This window comes from Ranitomeya imitator, chromosome 3, assembly GCF_032444005.1.
Source record: "Ranitomeya imitator isolate aRanImi1 chromosome 3, aRanImi1.pri, whole genome shotgun sequence".
Lineage (NCBI taxonomy): Eukaryota > Metazoa > Chordata > Amphibia > Anura > Dendrobatidae > Ranitomeya > Ranitomeya imitator.
The window spans coordinates 89,707,916-89,733,953 of record NC_091284.1 but is presented as its reverse complement, the minus strand read 5'-3'; the positions used below and the strand labels follow the sequence as shown (position 1 = coordinate 89,733,953).

Below are 26,038 nucleotides of genomic sequence, written 5' to 3'. Positions count from 1 at the left end.
CTACCTATGATGTCACCTACAGGCCTCTCTCATCTTTTTAAAGGGAAGGTACCACATTTGTAGATCATTAATAAATCAATATAATGTAGCATAACATGCTGTTATAACCAAGTTTTCATTGCATTTGAAACATATTTCTTGTGTTATAGAAGTTTAAAGAAGGCACTGGAGGCTAACTTCTTGTTTTCACAGTAGCAGCACGACACTATCAGTGTCATAATACGGCACCCCATGGTTATAGGAGATAACAGACAGATGCCAACCCTATCTATTGTAATAGAACTGTCACTGCTGTGAACTGGGCACAACTCTGTGGGCTGTACAATTCACAGTAGTGGGAGTGTTCTGCTGCCATATTCATGGAGCCCTCAGATCTGCTAACAGAAGCAGTACTTCTTCCAGCAGAACAGATCCTAGATTGAGGGCTGACAGTAGTAAAATGCAGGAGAAAAGCAGTCAGAATAGCAGAGACATTAAAAAGGAACATTGTACCATTAGCATTATCGGAAAAGGAGCTGTCAGCTGCTTGGCAGGAGTTGTGATTCATCCTTTCCTAAGATAAGATAAGGAGCTGCAGGTCTGCAGTGAATGGCCAGACATTGTGGAGGTGGGTGAGTGAATAGTGTAATCTGGGTGAGAGAGACTGAAGGGAGAGAGAAAAACAGTAACTGCTGGTGATAGCAGATCACAGGGCAGTCACCCACAAAATGGCACTGCCCTTTGATGCTACTCTTTATTCTGCCCCATGAATACTAGACCACCCAAAAGGGGAGGGGAATGGTGATGTCAGCAGTTACTGCCCCAATTTTGCTGCTAACAGTAAAGCTGGTAAGTCTTACTATATCTGCTTGAGGTCTAAAACGGAAAATGCTCCCCCTAGTGGTAAATATATATATTTGTAAGAAAATATATAATATTTGTCACATAGAAATATTTGCAAACAGTGCAAACATTGCATTAATGCATTTTAATTACTATTTAAAGCTTAATTTCACAAACAAACAAACTACAAGAAAACTGGTGGCACCTTCCCTTTAAGTGGGACACCTTGCACAATTGGAGGCTGACTAAATACTTTTCTTTCCCCACTGAAGCTATATATATATATATATATATATATATATATATAACTAGATTGTGGCCCGATTCTAACGCATCGGGTATTCTAGAATATGCATGTCCCCGTAGTATATGGACAATGATGATTCCAGAATTTGCGGCAGACTGTGCCCGTCGCTGATTGGTCGAGGCAACCTTTATGACATCATCATCGCCATGGCAACCATTATGACATCTACGTCGATACTGTGCCCATCGCTGATTGGTCGAGGCCGCCTGGCGGCCTCGACCAATCAGAGACGTAGGATTTCTACGTCGATGCTGTGCCAGTCTCTGATTGGTCGAGGCCTGGCGGCCTCGACCAATCAGAGAGCCGGGATTTCCAGGACAGACAGACAGACAGACGGAAAAACCCTTAGACAATTATATATATATATATAGATGGCCTAAGGGTTTTTCCGTCTGTCTGTCTGTCCTGGAAATCCCGCGTCTGATTGGTCGAGGCTGCCAGGCCTCGACCAATCAGCGACGGGCACAGCGACGATGATGTCATAAAGGACGTAGACATCCCGCGTCTGATTGGTCGAGGCCGCCAGGCAACGGGCACAGCGATTATGATGTCATAATGGTTGCCATGGCGACGATGATGTCATAAAGGTTGCCTCGACCAATCAGCGACGGGCACAGGCTGCCGCGAATTCTGGAATCATCATTGTCCATATACTACGGGGACATGCATATTCTAGAATATCCGATGCGTTAGAATCGGGCCACAATCTAGTGTATATATATATATATATATATATATATATATATATATATATATATATATATATATATGTATATATATATATATATATATATATAAAATATACACTGCTGAGAAAAATAAAGGGAACACTAAAATACCACATCCTAGGCATCAAAATGAATATCCCATGGAGGTCTGGATTTGGAATGATACTCAAAATCAAAGCGGAAAATCAAATTACAGGCTGATGCAACTTCAGTGGAAATGCCTCATGACAAGGAAAAGATGCTCAGTATTGTGTGTGGCCTCCACATGCCTGTATGACCTCCCTACAATGCCTGGGCATGCTCGTGATGAGGCAGCAGATGGTCCTGAGGGATCTCCTCCCAGACCTGGACTAAAGCATCTGCCAACTCCTGGACAGTCTGTGGTGCAACCTGACGTTGGTGGATGGAGCGAGACATGATGTCCCAGATGTGCGCAATCGGATTCAGGTCTGGGGAATGGGCGGGCCAGTCCATAGCTTCAATGCCTTCATCTTGCAGGAACTGCTGACACACTCCAGCCACATGAGGTTGACACTGTCCTGAAGTAGGAGGAAACCAGGGCCAACCGCACCAGCATATGGTCTCACAAGGGGTCTGAGGATCTCATCTCGGTACCTAATGGCAGTCTGGCTACCTCTGGCGAGCATATGGAGGGCTGTGCTGCCCTCCAAAGAAACGCCACCCCACACCATTACTGACCCACTGTCAAACTGGTCATGCTGAAGGATGTTGTAGGCAGCAGATCGCTCTCCACGGCGTCTCCAGACTCTGTCACGTCTGTCACATGTGCTCACTGTGAACCTGCTTTCATCTGTGAAGAGCACTGGCGAATTTGCCAATCCTGGTGTTCTGTAGTAAATGCCAAGCCTCCTGCACGGTGTTGGGTTGTGAGTACAACCCCCATCTGTTGACTTCGGGCCCTCAGACCATCCTCATGGAGTCGGTTTCTAACCGTTTGTGTAGACACATGCACATTTTTGGTCTGCTGGAGGTCATTTTGCAGGGCTCTGGCAGAGCTCCTCCTGTTCCTCCTTGCACAAAGGCGGAGATAGCGATCCTGCTGCTGGGTTGTTGCCCTCCTATGGCCCCCTCCACATCTCCTGGTGTACTGGCCTGTCTCCTGGTAGCGCCACTACGCTGACAGACACAGGAAACCTTCTTGCCACAACTCGCATTGATGTGCCATACTGGATGACCTGCACTACCTGAGCCACTTGTGTGGGTTGTAGAGTAAGTCTTATAATACCACAAGTGTGAAAGCATAACCAACATTCAAAGGGACCAAAACATCAGCCAGAAAGCATTGATACTGAGATGTGGTCTGTGGTCCCCATCTGCGGAACCACTCCTTTATTGAGGGTGTCTTGATAATTGCCAATAATTTCCATCTGTTGTCTATTGCATTTGCACAACAGCATGTGAAATTGATTGTCATACAGTGTTGCTTCCTAAGTGGACAGTTTGATTTCGCAGAAGTTTGATTTACTTGGAGTTAGATTCTGTTGTTTAAGTGTTCCCTTTATTTTTTTGAGCAGTATATAATGTTTTTATTTTACATGGGGTAGTGGAACATCCCTGTGAGAAAATTATATCTTAGCTTTGGTAGGAAAGGTTAGCCACACATTAATCCAACAATCTATGAAAAGTGCTGAGCATGCATTCTCTTCAATGATTGGTCAACATCATACAGGGGAAAAAAATAAAACACCCCAGAGAAGAATCTCTGCTAATGCCCCTTTGGTTATACTGGAAAGTAGTATATAAACTTTACAAGCTCAACTCTGCAACAGAGGTAAGAAATTAAAATAAAAACTACATTTTATTCAGATCTTCAGCTACTTTATCATGATGTAGCCAGTTTAGCATGCAAAAATGGTAAAAGTCCTTCTTTGACAATGGTGTGGTTATACTAGCAGTTGTTTAACAAACAAGACAGTTTCTACCCATGTTCACACTTATAACCATGCCGTGACTACAGTATTTCCTCTACACGAGTCTGCCTTAGATTCTGTTGTTTAAGTGTTCCCTTTATTTTTTTGAACAGTGTGCGTGTGTGTATATATATACAATATATATATATATATATATATATATATATATATATATATATATGTAGTAAGCCATCGCATATCCCCAGATATATAGTATGTGCCATCACATGGCCATCTATATACAGGAACAAATCCCACACACGTATTGAACAAGAAAAAAACACACACACACACACGCTCACCTCGCTCCCATTCCCATGACGCTCTTCTCCAGTCTTTGCTGCATGCACTTACACTTCACACAGCAGAAGCGATATAGTGACGTCATTGCGTCTGCTGTCTCAGTCACACATGCTGACTGTTGGAAGGAGCTGGTGGTTCCGTCCTCCACCATTATATTAACCGCTACCTGCATCCTGAAGATGTAGATTGTGGTAAAATGTGGATGCAGGGCGACCATATAGTGCGGCCTGAGGACCAGTGTTTTTGGGCCTTTGGCTACTCGATCCGATTGCCACGCTTTGTCCAGATCCGTTGTATACAAGCCATATACTAATCTCTGTCCTGGGTATTGTGTTCTAGAGTATGAGCAAATATACAGTGGTATTTGCACTGACTGAGCACTCCTGGACCAGGCTGCAGGACATCACATTATAATGTATATCTAAATCTAAAATATAATGCAGGACGTCCTGGAGCCGGGCTCAGGGTCACACACTGCATTTTGATGCAGACATGCCCACACATACGGCTGGCACTGTCTGCAATACAGGGATGGCCGCACCGGCATTTGTACACATCTAAAGTACAGTACAGTGCCGGCAACTGTCTACTGAAGCAGCAGAAAGCCGGGCCCCTGGCTGTACTCCCCTGCCTGCAAGGGCCCCCTCCACCCTCTGGGCCCTGGTACAGTCGCGCCGGCTGCACATGCGGTAAGTCCGCCCCTGGGCAGGACCCCGACGCATGTGTCGCATGTAAAATATCGCTTTCTCAATGGGATAGGGGATTAAGATTTCTGCCATAAGGTACGCTACAGCGTGTCATGAATTAGACGAGGTATAGCATCATGCCCCTGAACTTTGTCAAAGCAGTGTGAAATTGCGTTAAAATAGTCAAAAATAGCTAAATTATTGAACAACTACTTGTTGTGACATTCAAAGGGATTTACGCCTGACTTCTGGCATAATCACTTTGATGAACCTGGATCATAACATGTTAACAAAAACATACAATATTAAAGTCAGAAATGGCGCACTCAATATTAAGGAGGTGCTCAGAAGGAATAAATATAAATCTAAGCAGAGAAATAACCTTCGGCACTCAATAAGGTCCACTCTAGCTTCAATTTCCAAAGGGTAGATTTATTTTAGCACAGCCGATAAACAACAGACATCATAGTTTCCGACGTTTCGGCAATTTTATGCCTTTTTCAAGGAAGTCTGTATGGAGTAATTGCCGCCTTTTAAAACTATAAGCAGGATCTGCTATCAATGGGAACGGCAAAATAGGCTATAACAGCGGGGAGATCGGCGTGTGTACGGTGTGCGTCCGGTGACCTTCACCGGACGCACACCGGACACACGCCGATCTCCCCGCTGTTATAGCCTATTTTGCCGTTCCCATTGATAGCAGATCCTGCTTATAGTTTTAAAAGGCGGCAATTACTCCCTACAGACTTCCTTGAAAAAGGCATAAAATTGCCGAAACGTCGGAAACTATGATGTCTGTTGTTTATCGGCTGTGCTAAAATAAATCTACCCTTTGGAAATTGAAGCTAGAGTGGACCTTATTGAGTGGTGAAGGTTATTTCTCTGTTTAAACAAAAACATACAGACAGGACTGTGCCACATTGCTTGATATTGCCCGTTTATATTACATTTCTACTAGGCACCCTCTGTTATATGGCATATTTGTAGAACAGTATAATGTGACATTGCCCCTCTGTATAAATTGGGCAGTGGCTTAGCTGAAGTTGCAGTTTAGACGTGGCGCAGTGTATATATCTTGGTGACAGCAGAAAAACAAGAAAGCAAAAGAAAAATTTTTGTGTTCTAACTCTTTCATTGTGTTTAGAGAAGTGGAAAGCAAATAATGAGATAAATATCGATCTTTACCTTTCTTTGCTTCAATAGCATCCTGATCTGTCCTTGTAGCTCATTTATTTGCTGTGTCGCCTTTTTCTCCATTTCGTATCTCTGCTGTTGCTCCTGGTTTAAAACATAACCACCAAAAACGTAAAAAAATAATCAATTCATGTTATTCATTTATGATACTATAGAAGAATCATTTTTTTTTCCAATTACACACATATTAGGTGCCACCATTGTTGTATACAGGGATGCCAACGTCCGGAACTCAGCTGGAAACATCTGTTTCTCATGGATTCTATGAGAATTAGAATACTGCATTATGAAGGTATTCTTCACTTGAAACATTACTAATAGAGTCATGATATTTTAATACATGGAAGACCTGTGGGTATATGAGCCCTTGTAAAGGGAACCCATCATCAGATAATGGCCTATTGTTTAAATCACGTCATTGTGTTACATGTATTTTTTGTTTTAGTAATGTTCTTTTCTTTATATTGCAATCTTTATAAAAATAAATAGTAATCTTGCAGTTTTCAAGCTAAGAAATATAATTTTTTTTTAAATTAAAGATAAAGTAATATTCATAATAAATACAGTTCAGAAAAAAAAAATGTAAAGGGACCTGCTTAAGCTGATCTTCCAGAGCTGCTTTATCTTCTTTATGTTTTCTTCTAGTTTCTGCCAGAATTTGATTGAGCCTTTCTTCGTGTTGCCTACATTACAAATATTCAGCAATTAGCTCATGTATATTATTATATAGTGTCACTTGCTCTTATAGTATACTTTTGCCATTCTGTATGCAATGATCACACTATAAGGTTTATTCATTAAGGACAGCTGTTGCGCATTTGGCGCATCTTCTCAGTGTCGTGCGCCTCCGTGCCCTTCGCCAGAAATGCTTCTTCAGGCAGAAACTGGACAAGCATTTCTGGTTTGAGAAACGCTGGCTCCTTTGTTGAATTTGATGGGCAGGCATAGCCATGCCTCATTTCGCCTTGGCTCCTCTCCAGCTTTGTCCATTTCGGTGGAGCTGCTTCAAACTACGTTCAAATGCCAAATGTTGCAAAATTTTTTCACAACCCCAAAATTTTGCACTGTTTAAGGTGTTTTGCATCAGTTTTCTGCTGTAAAAGTTTTGATGAATTGGTAAATTGGGACTAAGAGTCCACGCACATGGCACTTCTTTTATTTTTTATAACTCTTCTGCTGAGTATCAGAATCGGTGAGAAATAAACCTCTGCATGCCTTTGTTTGAAGTCAGGGTGGTATAGTAGTGCCCCATTACAGATTATATACACCATACAATACTCATCCGTAATATGACCATGTGCATGAGCTATCAAAGGGGTATTTTCATTTTGGACACTTAAATATGAGTCTCACCTCTGGAACTTGAAAATGAGTCCCCAGGGTAAGTGTGCATTGAAATTTTCCTAATTCCCATAGAAAGTACTCTAGAGAAACACACATGCATGGCCGCCCAGGGGAGTAACTGTAGCGGGTGCAGGGGTGGTAGTTCTACCTTGGCCCTAAAGCCTAGGGGGCATAACACTATTTAAAAAACCCATGACGGTTGAAGGCACTAGTGGAGGTTTAGTATTGGGTCCCATGAACTTCAAGTCATGCTACTGCGGCCACTGATCCATTTTTGGCAGAAGAACATGAGAGGTTTGCGATAAGAATAACTATTTACCTGTAATAAATCAGGCCACGTTCTTCTAACAAAATGATGACTTATGCTTTTATACTTTATAACAAAAATAAGCATACTGTCGGCTTACGGTCCAATTTATTCTTTTTTTAATTACATTTTTACTTTTTCCTAATAACACATTTTTTATGACTAGTTTTATTGAAATTAAAGTTTGTGTAGTGCTCTTCTTATAGAAATGTTTTTTTCTAATATCTATGTATAAAACATTTTTCACCTTTTTTGTTCCTCTTCTTGCTGAATTCTGTTTTGTTCTTCTCTTTGTTCGTTTTCAGCCATCTGCCTTTTTAACATTTCCCGTTCTTCTCTGCAATTACACAAATAATGAGAGCCATTAAGTCAACAACCCTGACATTTATATGACTAATAGTATGACTTATTCTGCATTCTCCTTGTCCTTTGCCTGAAATATCGGTGGCTCCTGATAACACAGCTCAGACATTTTTTATTTTCAGCAAACTGTCTTTTTAGCTTTGTTTTTCAATCAAGTTCATTCTAATGGAAAAATGTAATCTTACCGATAAGATTGTATTAATTTGAAACAAATCTTACCTTGCTTCTCTTCTATCTTGTGGCCTTGTTCTTGGATATGTTGTCAGTTTGGTAACATAACTCCAATGTGGGGTCACTTAAAAATATAAGTACAATAATATTACATTTCAAGTGTATTTATAATATGTTATAATGCCAATTTTTTAAATATTTTAAACAGATAATTTTAAACGGAACCTGTCACCAGTTTTTTAGTTTGTGAACCAATGCCGCCGCCTTTCCGAGCGCCCGTACTGCATTTCACAAATGTCTCCATCATCTCTTAACTCCCCCTGTATACCACCAAAAATACTTTTTTTTATTTTCCCTGCTCTGTATGTAAATGCTTATGGCCCAGTCCAATGGGCATCATTTTCTCGGCGTCTGTGCCGCCACCTTGCTGGGCACGCCCAGTGTCATCCACACATCCGAAAGAGATATCGCATCTGTTCATTAGCATTGTTGCCTCGCGCAGGCGCACTTTGCTCTGCACTATTGCGGGCAGAACACAAAACATTACTGAGCATGCGCCCGGGAAGCATTTATTTAAATGGCCATTAACTAGTGCTACATTTTCTCTGTAGCAGCTACTACAGATAGTGGGCCCGATCTATCAAAGTGGGTTTTTTTTGTCAGTTTTTGGCATAAAATACCTTGAAATGTCATACAATTTTTGCACAAACCAAAAAATAAAGTAGCACTCTGTAGTGCTATAGCATACAAACATGAAATATATGAAATTTGAATTGCATTACTGCTCTAGAAATTTGGAAGAAATGAGAATGCATAAATTGGGCAATTCATGTGTACCCGTCAGCCATGATAAGGCGATTCTCGTTGCCAAGAACCTGCCTAATGTGAATCCTCTCTTAGGCTGAAGCCAACATTTATATTGGAAGGTAGAATTCTATTGTAATTAACATATACATGTAATTTCCCATATAAATGTAGGCTTCAGCCTAAGAGATGATTCACATTAGACAGGTTACGAGCAATGAGAATCGCTTTATCGTGGCTGCCGGGTACACATGAATTGGCCAATTTATGTGCTAAGTATTCTTAATTTTTCCAATTTTCTAGAGCAGTAATGCAATTCACATTTCATATATTTCATGTTTGCATGCTATAGCGCTACACAGTGCAACTTTATTTGTTGATTATATATGGAGATGGCTTCTCTTAGTAAGCACCTGTACTCACCTGTTTTCTGTTTAAGAAGTGATGATAAGTCTTTTGATATTTGTATGCAATTTTTGTACAACTTGAAATTCATCAGTTTTACCAAAGTATGAAGCTTGAGCGAGATGAGGCGTGGTGAAACGAACATGGCATATTTATCAATATTTATAATATGTACGCCACATGTTGTGTCCCTGCCTTTAATCAGCCATCTTGTGCCTAGAACCTGCGAATGTTAACCTATTAAATCTCTGACTGCGGCATTTATCACATGCCTGAAGGCGGTGCATCATTCAACGTGCCCATCAGCGTGCCCTTGACGTGATCGCAGGACGCCGATGAGTTGCTATGACAGGTTGATGTCTGCTGAAGACCGTCGTACTTGTTTCTTGTTATGACAATTCTCCTGTGAAAGTCTGCCTCTATCTCGTGATTTTAGCTTTGCATAGCAGTGCTGTTGCACTAAAAACGATCAGAAAATTGCAGCTTCAAGTCCCCTAAGGGGAATATTAATAACAGTCAAATTTAAAAAAATGTTTTCAAAAATATGAAAAAAAACTCACCAAAGTTCAAATCATCCCCACTTTTGTGTCACTAAAAATAACACAATAAAAACCAAAACCTCACATATTTGGTATCGCTGCATTCTTAAAAGTCCGATCTATCAAAATATAAATTCAGTTATTTCAATCGATAAACGACATAACAACAAAAAAACCAAAATGCCAGAATAATGTTTTTGACCGCCGCAAGATTGCAATAATAGGTGATCAAAACATCTTATCTAACCCAAAATAGTATGAGTAAAATCGACATCTCAAGGTGCAAAAAATAAGCTATCACATAGCACAATATCCCTAAAATTGCAAGCGTTACCGGTCTTGGACAATGGCAACACAAGAAAAGTGTTGTTTTATTTTTTAAGAAGTATCGTTTCTCCTTGCGGAGAGTGACATGATAAGCATGTCAAGGTGAGGAGACTTAAAGCTGCAATGCTCCTCTGGGAAAGAGTTCTAGTCCTCTTCCTCTCTGAAGAGACAATTAGTTTTTTTTTTTATGAATTTCCGATTTTTTTTTCTCCCCACTTAAATAAAAAAAAAGCCCTATACATGTTTGGCAACTGCATAATCATACTGACCTGCAGAATTATATTGCCAGGTCAGTATTATCATATAGCAAACATGGTAAATAACCCCACCTGCACAAAAAAATATAAAAAAAAATTGAAATGGCACTTTTTAAATATTTTTTTTAACACACTTACATTTTGTACCTGCTTTCCAGTGCATCACATCATAATGATGTCGTTCAAAAGTACAACTTGCCATGCAAAATACAAGCCCTGATATGGCTATGTTGATGGAAAAATAAAAAAGTTATGGCTCTGGGAATAAGTGGAGGAAAAAACAAAAACAAAAAAATGGAAAATCGCCCGGGTGAAGAGGTTAACCGGAGTAATGAATTAGGTGCATCTTAGGCTACTTTCACATATCATTTTTTTGCCGTCAGGCACAATCCAGCAGATGTTGAAAAAAACGGACCCAGCTAAAGTTGCCGCCCGATCCGTTTTTTTTCTCATAGACTTGTATTGGTGATGGATTGCCTCACGTTTCATCCGTTTTTCGCTGGATCCGTCGAAAATTGTCGGTGTGACGGTCTCTCTCTCTCCTCCCCAGAAACATAGGATCCAATTATCCGGATATCAGCTAGTCAGATCCAGCAAAAAACACGGATCCCTCGCATCAGTTTTTCACTATTTGCGACGGATCTGTTTTGTTCAAAATTCGGCGGATTCAGCCTGACGGCAAAAAACTGATGTGTGAAAGCAGCCTTACACTCGTGCAGCCTTCAGTAAGTCTGGAGTGCAATAGTCCAGTTTTAATGAATCGGACCCAAAATGTCTCGTCGGGTGCATGATTCCCTGGGAAGAACGGAATCTGATCATCCTGAATCTTGTAGTTCAAAAGGGCTTGTCTTCTAGATGGAAACACCAATGACCTAGTCGTATCAGTGAAATAGTTTGTGAATCCAATGTCGGACTAGGGTGCCAAGGGACCACCAGTAACATCAACTCCGGGGCCCCACTGTTCATCTACATGCAAATATGGCTTTACCCTCACTCACAAATTTCTATGGCAATAAGATGCTGTCTTTGTCTGTATGTAGTGAATCAAGTATGTAGTGCCAAGTACTGCTCATGTAAAAGGGTGGTGGCCCACTTCTGCATAGGGGCCCACCGGAGGATTCTCCTGTTCTCCTGTGGACCAGTCCGCGCCTGTGTGCATCTGTAGCTTACATTACACAACATATTATATCAGATTTATCCAGGACATTTGCCACTAACCTTGTGTCGGATCATGAACTGGTAACTGATCGCTGCCACCCTTGTGCAATGAAATGAAGAGATCTTGATAAAAATGCTGATTTATTACAGTCTGAAATTCCTGAACAGATAGAGATGTCCCTACTGACTTCAGTACTGCTTGCATGTCACTCTGCTAAAAGAAGGGAAACACCGCATTACAATTATCATTCAATATCCTTCAAAGGGGAAAATAATGTGATGAGGGTTTAACAATTTTTTTTTAAATAGTGTTATGTGTCCCAATAACTATTGACGCCCCTGTGACACACAAAGGTTTGCCCTGTACACAACAAGATGTGATGTAGGTAGATGCTAGAATTGCTTCCCATTATGGCCTGTGGTCATAGGATTGCTTAAAGGAGTCTTTCCATTAATAGATTAGTTTTCTCTATTACATCATACAAATGTACCGAAATAATATTTCATTTGGAATCATTAAAATGAATGTTCCTGGGGCTCTAGTGTCATGATTCCAATGGCAGGGAATCACAAAAGGACAAGCACCAACGAGCTCTAGGGTGATGGAACCTGAGCTGACCGCGACCCTAAACCTGAACACACAAATAACAATAGCCGGGGAACGTGCCTACGTTGATCCTAGACGTCTCGCACCAGCCGAAGATCTAACTTCCCCCATTAGAAGAAACACAGACCTCTCTTGCCTCCAGAGAAATACCCCACAGAAATAGCAGCCCCCCACATATAATGACGGTGAAATGAGAGGAAGGCACATACACAGTATGAAATCAGATTCAGCAAAATGAGGCACGCTAAAACTAGATAGCAGAGGATACAAAAGTAAACTGCGCGTTCAGCAAAAAACCCTTCAAAAAACCATCCTGTAATTACTTGAACTCATGTTCCAACTCATGGAACATGAGGAGCAATTACAGCCCGCTAGAGCAACCAGCAGCAAAGAAACAGTTATATGCAAGCTGGACAAGACAAAAATAAATCAAAACGTGGAACAAGAAAATCAAAAACTTAGCTTGTCCTGAAGATTACTGAAGCCAGAAGCTGAGGTAACAAAACACTCTGATAACCTTGATAGCCGGCGGGGAAATGACAAGAAAGCCCGGTTAAATAGGAAACTCCCAAATCCTAATAGAACAGGTGGACACCAGAGACAGCAGAACACAAATCACCCAGTACCATCAGTAACCACCAGAGGGAGCCCAAAAACAGAACTCACAACAGTACCCCCCCCTTGAGGAGGGGTCACCGAACCCTCACGAGAACCACCAGGGCGACCAGGATGAGCCCTATGAAAAGCGCGGACCAAATCATCAGCATGAACATCAGAGGCAACCACCCAAGAATTATCCTCCTGACCATAACCATTCCACTTGACCAAATATTGGAGTTTCCGTCTGGAAACACGAGAATCCAAGATCTTCTCCACAACATACTCCAATTCTCCCTCCACCAGCACAGGAGCAGGAGGCTCAGGCGAAGGAACCACAGGTACCTCATACCTCCGCAACAACGACCGATGGAACACATTATGAATAGCAAACGATGCCGGGAGATCCAAACGAAACGACACAGGGTTAAGAATTTCCAAGATCCTATAAGGACCGATGAACCGAGGCTTGAACTTAGGAGAAGAGACCTTCATAGGAACAAAACGAGAAGACAACCACACCAAGTCCCCAACACGAAGTCGAGGACCCACGCGGCGACGGCGATTAGCAAACTGCTGAGCCTTCTCCTGGGACAACTTCAAATTGTCCACCACATGACTCCAAATCTGATGCAACCTATCCACCACCATGTCCACTCCAGGACAATCAGAAGGCTCCACCTGACCAGAGGAAAAACGAGGATGAAACCCCGAATTACAAAAGAAAGGAGAAACCAAGGTAGCAGAACTAGCCCGATTATTAAGGGCAAACTCGGCCAGCGGCAAAAAGGTAACCCAGTCATCCTGATCAGCAGAAACAAAACACCTCAAATAAGTTTCCAAGGTCTGATTAGTTCGCTCTGTCTGGCCATTCGTCTGAGGGTGGAATGCAGACGAAAAGGACAAATCAATGCCCATCTTAGCACAGAACGTCCGCCAAAATCTAGACACAAACTGGGATCCCCTGTCAGAAACGATGTTCTCCGGAATCCCATGCAAACGAACCACGTTCTGGAAAAACAGAGGGACCAACTCAGAGGAGGAAGGCAACTTAGGCAAGGGTACAAGATGAACCATTTTAGAAAAGCGGTCACACACAACCCAGATGACAGACATTTTTTGAGAGACAGGGAGATCCGAAATAAAGTCCATGGAAATGTGCGTCCAAGGCCTCTTCGGGATAGGCAAAGGTGACAACAATCCACTGGCTCAAGAACAGCAAGGCTTAGCCCGAGCACAAACCTCACAAGACTGCACAAAAGAACGCACATCCCTAGACAAGGAAGGCCACCAAAAAGACCTGGCCACCAAGTCTCTAGTACCAAATATTCCAGGATGACCTGCCAACGCAGAAGAATGGACCTCAGAGATGACTCTACTGGTCCAGCTATCCGGAACAAACAGTCTCTCAGGCGGACAACGATCAGGTTTACCCGCCTGAAACTCCTGCAAAGCACGTCGCAAGTCTGGGAAGACGGCCGACAAAATCACCCCATCCCTAAGGATACCAGTGGGCTCAGAATTTCCAGGGGAGTCAGGCACAAAACTCCTAGAAAGAGCATCCGCCTTCACATTCTTTGAACCTGGCATGTATGAAACCACAAAATTGAAACAAGAGAAAAACAGTGACCAACGAGCCTGTCTAGGATTCAGACGCCTGGCAGACTCAAGGTAAATCAGATTTTTGTGATCAGTCAAGACCACCACACGATGTCTAGCACCCTCCAGCCAATGACGCCACTCCTCAAATGCCCACTTCATGGCCAAAAGTTCCCGATTACCCACATCATAATTCCGCTCAGCGGGCGAAAATTTTCTAGAAAAGAACGCACATGGCTTCATCACCGAGCAATCGGAGCTTCTCTGTGACAAAACCGCCCCCGCTCCAATCTCGGAAGCATCAACCTCAACTTGGAAAGGAAGCGAAACATCAGGCTAACGCAACACAGGAGCAGAAGAAAACCGGCGTTTAAGTTCCTGAAAGGCCTCCACTGCCGCAGGAGACCAATCAGCAACATCAGCACCCTTCTTAGTCAAATCCGTCAAAGGCTTAACAACACTAGAAAAATTAGTTATAAAACGACGATAGAAATTAGCAAAGCCCAAGAACTTCTGCAAACTCTTAAAAGATGCAGGCTGCGTCCAGTCACAAATAGCCCGAACCTTGACGGGATCCATCTCAATAGTAGAAGGGGAAAAAATATACCCCAAGAAAGAAATCTTCTGGACTCCAAAGAGACACTTTGAGCCCTTTACAAACAAGGAATTAGCCCGCAGGACCTGAAACACCTTCCTGACCTGCTGAACATGAGACTCCCAGTCATCAGAAAAAAACAAAATATCATCCAAATACACAATCATAAATTTATCCAGATATTCACGGAAAATATCGTGCATAAAGGACTGGAAGACTGAAGGAGCATTAGAAAGTCCGAAAGGCATTACCAAATACTCAAAATGGCCCTCAGGCGTATTAAATGCGGTTTTCCACTCATCACCTTGCTTTATTCGTATAAGATTATACGCACCCCGGAGATCAATCTTAGTGAACCATTTAGCCCCCTTAATGCGAGCAAACAAATCAGTCAACAAAGGCAAAGGATACTGATATTTTACGGTAATCTTATTCAAAAGACGATAATCTATACAAGGTCTCAAGGACCCATCTTTCTTGGCCACGAAAAAAAAACCTGCTCCCAAAGGGGACGAAGATGGACGGATATGTCCCTTTTCCAAGGACTCCTTAACATAATCCCGCATAGCAGTATGCTCTGGCACTGACAGATTGAACAAACGACCTTTAGGAAATTTACTACCAGGAATTAAATCTATAGCACAATCGCAATCCCTGTGAGGAGGAAGCGAACTGAGCTTAGGCTCCTCAAAAACATCCCGATAATCCGACAAAAATACAGGAACCTCAGAAGGAGTAGATGAAGCGATAGAAATCGGAGGTGCATCATCATGAACCCCCTGACATCCCCAGCTTAACACAGACATTGTTTTCCAGTCAAGGACTGGATTATGAGTTTGTAACCATGGCAGACCAAGTACTAGAACATCATGTAAATTATACAACACCAGGAAGCGAATCACCTCCTGATGAACGGGAGTCATACGCATGGTCACTTGTGTCCAGTACTGAGGTTTATTCATAGCTAAAGGTGTAGAGTCAATTCCCTTCAAAGGAATAGGGAATTCCAGAGGCTCAAGACTAAACCCACATCGCTTGGCAAATGACCAATCCATAAGACTCAGGGCAGCGCCTGAATCTACATAGGCATCAACGGAAATGGATGATAATGAGCAAATCAGAGTCACAGACAGAATGAACTTAGACTGTAACGTACTAATGGCAACAGACTTATCAACCTTTTTTGTGCGTTTAGAGCATGCTGATATAACATGAGCTGAATCACCACAATAAAAGCACAACCCATTTTTCCGCCTATAGTTTTGCCGTTCACTTCTAGACTGAACTCTATCACATTGCATTGTCTCAAGTGCCTGTTCAGAAGACACCGCCAAATGGTGCACAGGTTTGTGCTCCCGTAAACGCCGATCAATCTGAATAGCCATAGTCATAGACTCATTCAGACCCGTAGGCGCAGGGAACCCCACCATAACATCTTTAATGGCCTCAGAAAGGCCATCTCTGAACTTTGCAGCCAGGGCGCACTCATTCCACTGAGTAAGCACTGACCATTTCCGAAATGTTTGACAATATATTTCTGCTTCATCTTGCCCCTGAGAGAGAGCTAATAAAGCTTTTTCAGCCTGAATCTCTTGGTTAGGTTCCTCATAGAGCAAACCCAATGCCAGAAAAAACGCATCCACATTAAGCAACGCAGGATCCCCTGGTGCCAATGCAAATACCCAATTTTGAGGGTCACCCCGCAGGAAAGATATAATAATCTTAACCTGCTGAGCAGGGTCTCCAGAAGAGCGAGATTTCAAAGAAAGGAACAGCTTGCAATTGTTCCTAAAATTCAGAAAACTAGGTCTATCTCCAGCAAAGAACTCTGGAATAGGAATTCTAGGTTCAGACATAGGAGCATGTACAACAAAATCTTGTATATTTTGAACCTTAGCAGCAAGATTATTCAAGCTGGAAGCTAAACTCTGGACGTCCATGATAAACAGCTAAGGTCAGAGCCATTCAAGGATTAAGAGGAGGAAAAAAAAAAAAAAAAAAAAATCAGCCAGGCTGCAATTAGGGCTAGGCAGCAACCTCAGAGGAGAAATAAAAAAAAAAAAAAAAACTTCCTCAGACTACTTTTCCTCCTACTTCAGCCCAAACATTTTTGGCCGGCTATACTGTCATGATTCCAATGGTAGGGAATCACAAAAGGACAAGCACCAACAAGCTCTAGGGTGATGGAACCTGAGCTGACCGCGACCCTAAACCTGAACACACAAATAACGATAGCCGGGGAACGTGCCTACGTTGATCCTAGACGTCTCGCACCAGCCGAAGATCTAACTTCCCCCATTAGAAGAAACACAGACCTCTCTTGCCTCCAGAGAAATACCCCACAGAAATAGCAGCCCCCCACATATAATGACGGTGAAATGAGAGGAAGGCACATACACAGTATGAAATCAGATTCAGCAAAATGAGGCCCGCTAAAACTAGATAGCAGAGGATACAAAAGTAAACTGCGCGGTCAGCAAAAAACCCTTCAAAAAACCATCCTGTAATTACTTGAACTCATGTTCCAACTCATGGAACATGAGGAGCAATTACAGCCCGCTAGAGCAACCAGCAGCAAAGAAACAATTATATGCAAGCTGGACAAGACAAAAATAAATCAAAACGTGGAACAAGAAAATCAAAAACTTAGCTTGTCCTGAAGATTACTGAAGCCAGAAGCTGAGGTAACAAAACACTCTGATAACCTTGATAGCCGGCGGGGAAATGACAAGAAAGCCCGGTTAAATAGGAAACTCCCAAATCCTAATAGAACAGGTGGACACCAGAGACAGCAGAACATAAATCACCCAGTACCATCAGTAACCACCAGAGGGAGCCCAAAAACAGAACTCACAACACTCTAGATTGTTAGATATTGCAATTAATGCAACCCTCTGGTATTCTTTTCATATAACCTTTGTTATGAACATTATTCAATACTTACAGCAGATGAGCCATTAAGATTTCTTTGGAGTAATATTAGGAATGCCAACCCATAAGCTGGTAGACAATTAAACTCTGGTACATCGAGTCCCAGGATATACTGATCCCACACGTAGAGTAATGTATTCATATTCAGATAACCTGTAGTATGTGATGATAGAAATGTCCAATATTGGTGCAGCCATGTCTAAAATACATTTCAGTTGTCCAAACCTAAAGGGCAGTGGCGTAACTAGAGACCGATGTGTCGCGATGCAAAATTTGGATCTAGGTCCTAACGTGCATGTTGGTCAGATGTATGGGCCGTTGTAGCATTTTAGATCTTATAAAGACATAAATGTTCACTCCCCATGTACTAAGGTTCCTAATCCTGGCCGTATCCTCTAATAATGTCCCCTTCCTGTAATAACGTCCCCCATCCTGCATCCCTTCCAGTAATAATATCCCCATCTGAATTCCCTTTCTGGTAAAATGTTCCTGATCCTGGGTCTCTTCCAGTAATAATGTCCTCTATACTGGGCCTCTTCCAATAATAATGTCCCCCATCCTTGGCCCCTTCCAATAATAATGTCCTCCGTCCTGGGCCCCATCCTGGTATAACGTTCCTCATCCTGGAACCCCTTCCTGGTATAATGTTTTCATTTTGTTATAATGTCCTCCATACTGGGCCTCATCCTAGTATAATGTTTCCCACTCTGGACCACTTCCTGGTGTAATGTTTTCTATCCTGCGCCCCTTCCAGTAATCAAGTCCCGCATTCTGGCCCCTTCCTGATATAATATCCACCATCCTGGGCCCCTTCCAGTAATACACATCCAGCTAAAATAGGAGCTGGTGTTGGCAGGCCCTCCTTATGCATGGGCCTGCTGGAGGTCACACCAGGGTTATTCGTATCTCTGCATTTCATGGTCAATGCAGAATAAGTATTTCTAGGTTTCACCACTAGAGGCAGCGTTACCGAGCACAGCTGCATTACTTTGTGTAACTCCCATAGAAAAGAATTGTAGTTTTGGAAACTTGGGACTTACACCATCAGGTAGCTCACTTTTCTACACTATATATTTAACTCCCATTTATTTAATTGGGAGTTCCAAAAAACAGCATCGCTTAGCTATTTTTGCAACCTCGGCTTTGGTGGGCAAACCTAGAAGCTGTGATTCACGTCTCAACCTTGAAAGTCAGAGATTGAAAAGATCCTTCAATGCACATAGTTCAATTTATTTTATTTTTTTTGTTTCAAATAATAGTCTCACCACCTTTTTGCTTATGATGTTTGTGCTGTATCATCTTCAGGGTGACTTTCTTTGAGATAAAGTGTCCTATAGCTATTTTTAGTATTCTAAGTATGGAGTCTCTGACGTCATAGACATCAATGACATTTTGTCTTGTTTTCTTTCATGAAAATCAGGTTCTAATGAAAGTCAGACAGGACCATGGCTGCACTAATGCAATGATAATTTAATGATGGCATCATCAGGCAAATATAGTTTGTCGTTGATTTTTGAGTTGTGTGTATAAATTCCCAGCATATGTAATAACCTAATATTTTTTTCTGTAACATTCACTCAAAGGCCCCGTTTTATAAATTACATTTTTTTTAATGTCACTTTTATTTTTTGTCTTGTGGTATTTGTCGCCATTTTTTGCACCAAATTGCACAAGATAGTGCAAATGTTTCATGAAATTTGCACAAAATAAAAAATGCTCTTTTTTTTTGTTTTTGACACGCTTTGCAACTTCTCAGTGTAAATAGTTGCACCTTTTGCAAAATGGTGCATTAATTGTAGCCTAAATAACTGGTGAACATAAAATCACTTCGGGGGGAGAGTAGAATATATTTGCGCTACATTTTGTGACTTTTTAAATAGTCGCATTTGATGAATTGACTGAAAATAAATGGAAGAGCCATATTACCGTAAAAATGAGAAAACTGACCAACAAAAGACTACCTTTAAAACGGTGTGTTCAAAAAGTTACCGACTGAAAGGTATTTATGCCAAAAAGCTGCCAAAAATGCAATGATGAATCAAGTCTAGAGTGAACGTGCACAGAATTCTTTATATGATCAGAATAAAAGTATCAAAAATTAACTACATCACCGTGAAAATGATTTTGACCCCAGTGGATAATGTTTCTCTATAATGTCCTCTCTATTTGAGGTCCAGAATGGCTGAATTTAGGAGTATATGGAGTCCGAATTGTGGGACATTATAATAAGGGCCAGAATTTGCTGGGCATTATAAGTGTATGGGGGCCAGAATTGGTGATCATTATAATTATATGGGGGCCACAATGGGTTACATCACTGGTGTATGGTGATACAATGTGGGACATTATTAGCTCATTAAGCACAAATGGGGGACATTATTAGTATGTGAAGGAAATTCTTAAACTATGGGGCAATAGAGGGGGGTATTTTTAGTGGACATGGCTACAATGGAGGACATGATTAATATATGGGACATCAAAGGAGGACATTAATAATGTGATCCATTATGGCCGTATACAGTGGGTATGGAAAGTATTCAGACCCTTTTAAATTTTTCACTCTTTGTTTCATTGCAGCCATTTGATAAATTCAAAAAAGTTCTTTTTTTTCCATTAATGTACACTCTGCACCCCATCTTGCCTGAAAAAAAAAAACAGAAAAGTTTTTCTTTTTTAATAAAGTTGGAAAAATTTCTACATTTCTGTTTTTTTTCCAGTCAAGATTGGGTGCAGAGTGTACATTAACCCCTTTCTGACCTCGGACGGGATGGTACGTCCGAGGTCAGAAGCCCCGCTTTGATGCGGGCTCTGGCGGTGACCCCGCACCAAAGCCTGGACATGTCAGCTGTTTTGAACAGCTGACATGTGCCCGTAATAGGCGCGAGCAGAATCGCGATCTGCCCACACCTATTAACTAGTTAAATGCCGCTGTCAAACGCAGACAGCGGCATTTAACTACCGCATCCGGCCAGGTGGCCGGAAATGACGTCATCGCCGACCCCGTCACATGATCGGAGGTCGGCGATGCTTCTCCATTGTAACCATAGAGGTCTTTGAGACCTCTATGGTTACTGATCGCCGGTAGCTGTGAGTGCCACCCTGTGGTCGGCGCTCACAGCACACCTGATTTTCTGCTACATAGCAGCGATCAGCAGATCGCTGCTATGTAGCAGAGCCGATCGTGCTGTGCCTGCTTCTAGCCTCCCATGGAGGCTATTGAAGCATGGCAAAAGTAAAAAAAAAAAAAGTAAAAAAAAATGTGAAAAAAATAAAAAAAATATAAAAGTTTAAAACACCCCCCTTTCGCCCCAATCAAAATAAATCAATTAAAAAAAATCAAATCTACACATATTTGGTATCGCAGCGCTCAGAATCGCCCGATCTATCAATTAGAAAAAAGCATTAACCTGATCGCTAAACAGCGTAGCGAGAAAAAAATTCGAAACGCCAGAATTACGTTTTTTTGGTCGCCATGACATTGCATTAAAATGCAATAACGGGCGATCAAAAGAACGTATCTGCACCAAAATGCTATCATTGAAAACGTAATCTCGGCACGCGAAAAATAAGCCCTCAACCGACCCCAGATCATGAAAAATGGAGACGCTATGAGTATCGGAAAATGGCGCAATTTTATTTTTTTTTTAGCAAAGTTTGGAATTTTTTTCACCACTTAGGTAAAAAATAAACTAGTCATGTTAGGTGTCTATGAACTCGTACTGACCTGGAGTATCATAATGTCAGGTCAGTTTTAGCATTTAGTGAACCTAGCAAAAAAGCCAAACAAAAAACAAGTGTGGGATTGCACTTTTTTTGCAATTTCACCGCACTTGGAATTTTTTTCCCGTTTTCTAGTACACGACATGCTAAAACCAATGATGTCGTTCAAAAGTACAGCTCGTCCCGCAAAAAATAAGCCCTCACATGGCCAAATTGACGGAAAAATAAAAAAGTTATGGCTCTGGGAAAGAGGGGAGTGAAAAACGAACACGGAAAAACAAAAAAATCCCAAGGTCATGAAGGGGTTAATGAGAAAAAATGAACTTTTTTGAATTTACCAAATGGCTGCAATGAAACAAAGAATGACAAATGTAAAGGGGTCTGAATACTTTCTGTGCCCACCATATTTATAATTTACCCTATGGTGTAACTATACATTTAGAAAGTTCCTGATTGGAGTCCCATACTTTGATAATGTTCCCCATTATGACCCCATACTTTGTTAATGTCACCCATTGTTAACTCCTATCTTAAGGAGACAAAATGGGGATGCTACAGACACATATAGATATAGAAATATATTACTATTGTAATATATTTTATTTTTGGGAAGAATGTTACTGTGAGTGAGAACACAAAAGAGGCACTGTTACTGTGTAGGGCTCCCGTGTAGCACATAGGCACTTTTCTTCTTAACTCAGTGCAGTATAGAAGTGGGGGATCATTGTATTACCTCTACACTATACACTATCTGCAGAGCTCCTGCACATTTATACTATATACAGAGCTCCTGTGTATAATACCACCAATAATCAATGTGTTACCTGTACCCTAACACTATACATTATTCATAGACCTCCTGTGTATAATGTCACTGGTGATCACTGGATTTACCTGAACTGCATACACTATATATCATCAACAGAACTCCTGGGAATACTGGTGATATTATTGTAAGGTGGCTTATCTTAATCATCGGTATAGTGATATTATTCAATCACCCATGTATATGTTGGTAATATGTGGTCATGAATTTATGTTTCATTATGTGTCCCTTGTATGTGGTATTTTGGTATATTGATCTTCATATAGTAGGTTTTGTTTAGTTGCAGGATGATGGTTATATTCAGATACTTTGTGGTGGTAATATATGGTCAGAGTGTGACGGAGTTATTTTGCTTTTGTATAGTGATATTGGTCTTGGTATAGGGAACTTTGTTCAGTAACAGAATAGAAATGATAATATTTGTTCTTTGGTATGGCTATTATTTAGAAGTATTACTTAAAAAATGATCTTATTGCTGCATTTTCTGTTAAATGTATTATTTAGTGGTGTTTTTTTTTTATTTCTGGGATTTGTGAACATAAATGTCTTTATTAGCTTCTTGCAATGCCACGTGGGCCCATACAGTGGGTGAAATAAGTATTGAACATGTCACCAATTTTATAAGTACATGTATTTCTAAAGCAGTTATTGACTGGAAATTTCCACCAAATGTTGACAACAACCTATCCAATCCAGACAGGCAAAAAAGTCAAATCATAAATGTCCATAAATTAAGTTATGTGTAATAACACAGAGGAAAAGTATTGAACACCTTTACTGAAACTTATTTAATACTTCGTAGAAAAGCGTCTGTTGATGTAGACACCGACTGTATGGAGAAACTAGTCGCAGGCATTGCTCAGGTGAGTTTTTGTCCCATTCCTCCACACAAACACTCTTCACATCCTGAATGTCCCGTGGGCTCCTTCTATGAAGTCTGAGCTTTAGTTCCTTCCATAAATTTTCTTTTCATTCAGGTCAGGTGATTGGCTGGTCCATTCTATCAGTTTTATTTTCTTTCTTTGAAATCAATTGAGAGTTTCCTTTGCTGTGTGTTTAAGATCATGGTCTTGCTGAAATGTCCACCCTTGTTTCATATTCACCATCCTGGTAGATGGCAGCAGATTTTTATCAAGAATGTCCTGGTACATTTGTCCATTCATCAATTATACAAAGGTTGCCAGTGCCGTATGCTGAAAAACGGCCCCACTATACGTCTAACCAATAAAGGTACTCAAAGGAGAAAAAATCTAAATAGTTAAGCATTCATATCCCCTTAAGAATTCACTTTTATTTATACATCCAAATAAAAAGAAAATTGCCCAACATCAAAAATGTGAGTGTGCACTATAAAATGAGTCAATTAAGGATGTAGTGATTATTAGGTGTTCATGCAATAGATATGGTCAATACATCAGATTGATATGTCCCTTTAATGTTTACGAATATCCCTAACATAGGGCTATGACACATACCTATTATACACAAACTATGATATCACTCTATTGACAGCCAAACAATAAATCCACCTCTTTATGGTTAGTATGTATTTACACTATGTCATGTGGGCAGTAATAAAGTTGTGTAAAAAGAGAAAAAATGGAGGACAAAAACAAGGTGTATGTAGTCAAACAGATATATAATCTCTCCCTGATAACCCTCAGATAGCCATTCCTGACCTAAGGGGTTGGCACAATAACATCAGTACACAAATGGCGCCCCCACTCACATCGTCTGTCCCTAGTTAACCCTAAGATGCCTTATTAAATATCCAACTGATGTAGGGAAAAGGCCAACTAGGGGATGAGGTGGTCGGAAGCCACTGGGAGAGTAATGCAATAGGAGAGTATTGTGATGGCTATTACACTATAAAAGCTATGCAAAACACAGGGACAAAAAATAGGTAAACTAAAAAACACCAGTAGACTCGCAGAAAGGTCACGCACTCTATATGTACTAATGACAAAGAATCTCCATGACCATTAACTAATACAATCCTAACAACTTTTTTTTGCTTTACTTTTATGGTGTAGTGATAATGTAATAATCACTCCCATGGCATTACTCTCCCTGCAGCTTCCCACCATCTCATTGCCTAATTGACCTTTGCCATCCATCGGTTGGATATTTAATAGGGCATTTTAGGGTTAACTAGGGACAGGCAACGTGTGTATGGGAGTGCCATTTGTGTACTGATGTTAGGGTGCTAACCCCTGCGGTCCACAAGGGCTATCTGAGGGTTACCAGGGAGAGATGAAAAATCTGTTTGACTACACCCTGTTTTTCTCCTCTTTTCTTTCTCTTTTTATACAACTATATTACTGCTCACATGACATAGTGTAAATACAAACTAACCTTGAAGAGATTCTTTCTAAATAATAGTGAATTAGTAAGGGGATGTGAATGTTGAACTAAAAGAATCCCACACCATCATCTTCCTACCTCCAGACTTCACTGTTGGCATGGTGTTTTTGGGGTGATATGCAGTGCCTTTTGGCGTCCAAACATGGTATTTATCATGGCCTCTAAAGAGTTCAGTTTTGGTCTCATCTGACCAGACTATATTCCTTAAATGCATTTGAACATGCTTTTTGTTCTGCAATGAAGCCTTGCAGGGTGAATGTGCACAAAGACCATGGAGGTTAACATCATTACTTATTGTTTTATTTGAAACAATTGTACATGCTGATTCTAAGGGTACCGTCACACAGTGGCACTTTTGTCGCTACGACGGTACGATTCGTGACGTTCCAGCGATATCCATACGATATCGCTGTGTCTGACACACAGCAGCGATCAGGGATCCTGCTGAGAATCGTACGTCGTAGCAGATCATTTGGAACATTCTTTCGTTGGTTACCAGCGTAAATGTAAAAAAAAAAAAACAGCACATACTTACATTCCGGTGTCCGTCAGGTCCTTTGCCGTCTGCTTCCCGCACTCACTGACTGCCGGCCGTAAAGTGAAAGCAGAGCACAGCGGTGACGTCACCGCTGTGCTGTGCTTTCACTTTATGGCCGGCAGTCAGTGAGTGCGGGAAGCAGACGGAAAGGGACAGACACTGGAATGTAAGTATGTAGTGTTTGTTTTTTTTTACGCTGGTAACCAGGGTAAACATCGGGTTACTAAGCGCGGTCCTGCGCTTAGTAACCCGATGTTTACCTTGGTTACCCGGGGACCTCGGCATCGTTGGTCGCTGGAGAGCTGTCTGTGTGACAGCTCTCCAGCGACCACACTACGACTTACCAACGATCACGGCCAGGTCGTATCGCTGGTCATGATCGTTGGTAAATCGTATAGTGTGACGGTACCCTTAGCCTTCCTGTAGCAATCCAGGTTGTCCTTGGCTCTTGGACAACTCTTCTGATAATTATTTTCACTCCTCTGTCTGATATATATTGGGGAGCACCTTGTTATGTGCAATTTATGGTGAAATTATGTTCTTTCCACTTCTGGATTATGGCCCCAACAGTGCTCACTGGAACCTTCAGTAGTTTAGAAATTCTTCTGTAACTAA

General features: G+C 41.3%; 1 protein-coding gene across 1 annotated transcript in view; it reads right to left on the bottom strand.

Annotated features, from left to right (window-relative positions):
* Positions 1-26,038, bottom strand: part of LOC138672764 (uncharacterized) — a 143,877-nt gene that overhangs the window by 66,418 nt on the left and 51,421 nt on the right. The window contains exons 9-14 of the mRNA XM_069761099.1: positions 17,989-18,128; positions 11,707-11,860; positions 8,205-8,280; positions 7,870-7,959; positions 6,564-6,654; positions 5,963-6,055 (exon numbers count right to left, since the gene is read on the bottom strand). Of these exons, the coding sequence (XP_069617200.1) occupies positions 5,963-6,055; positions 6,564-6,654; positions 7,870-7,959; positions 8,205-8,280; positions 11,707-11,860; positions 17,989-18,128 (644 nt within the window). The remainder of the gene's footprint in view (positions 1-5,962; positions 6,056-6,563; positions 6,655-7,869; positions 7,960-8,204; positions 8,281-11,706; positions 11,861-17,988; positions 18,129-26,038) is intronic.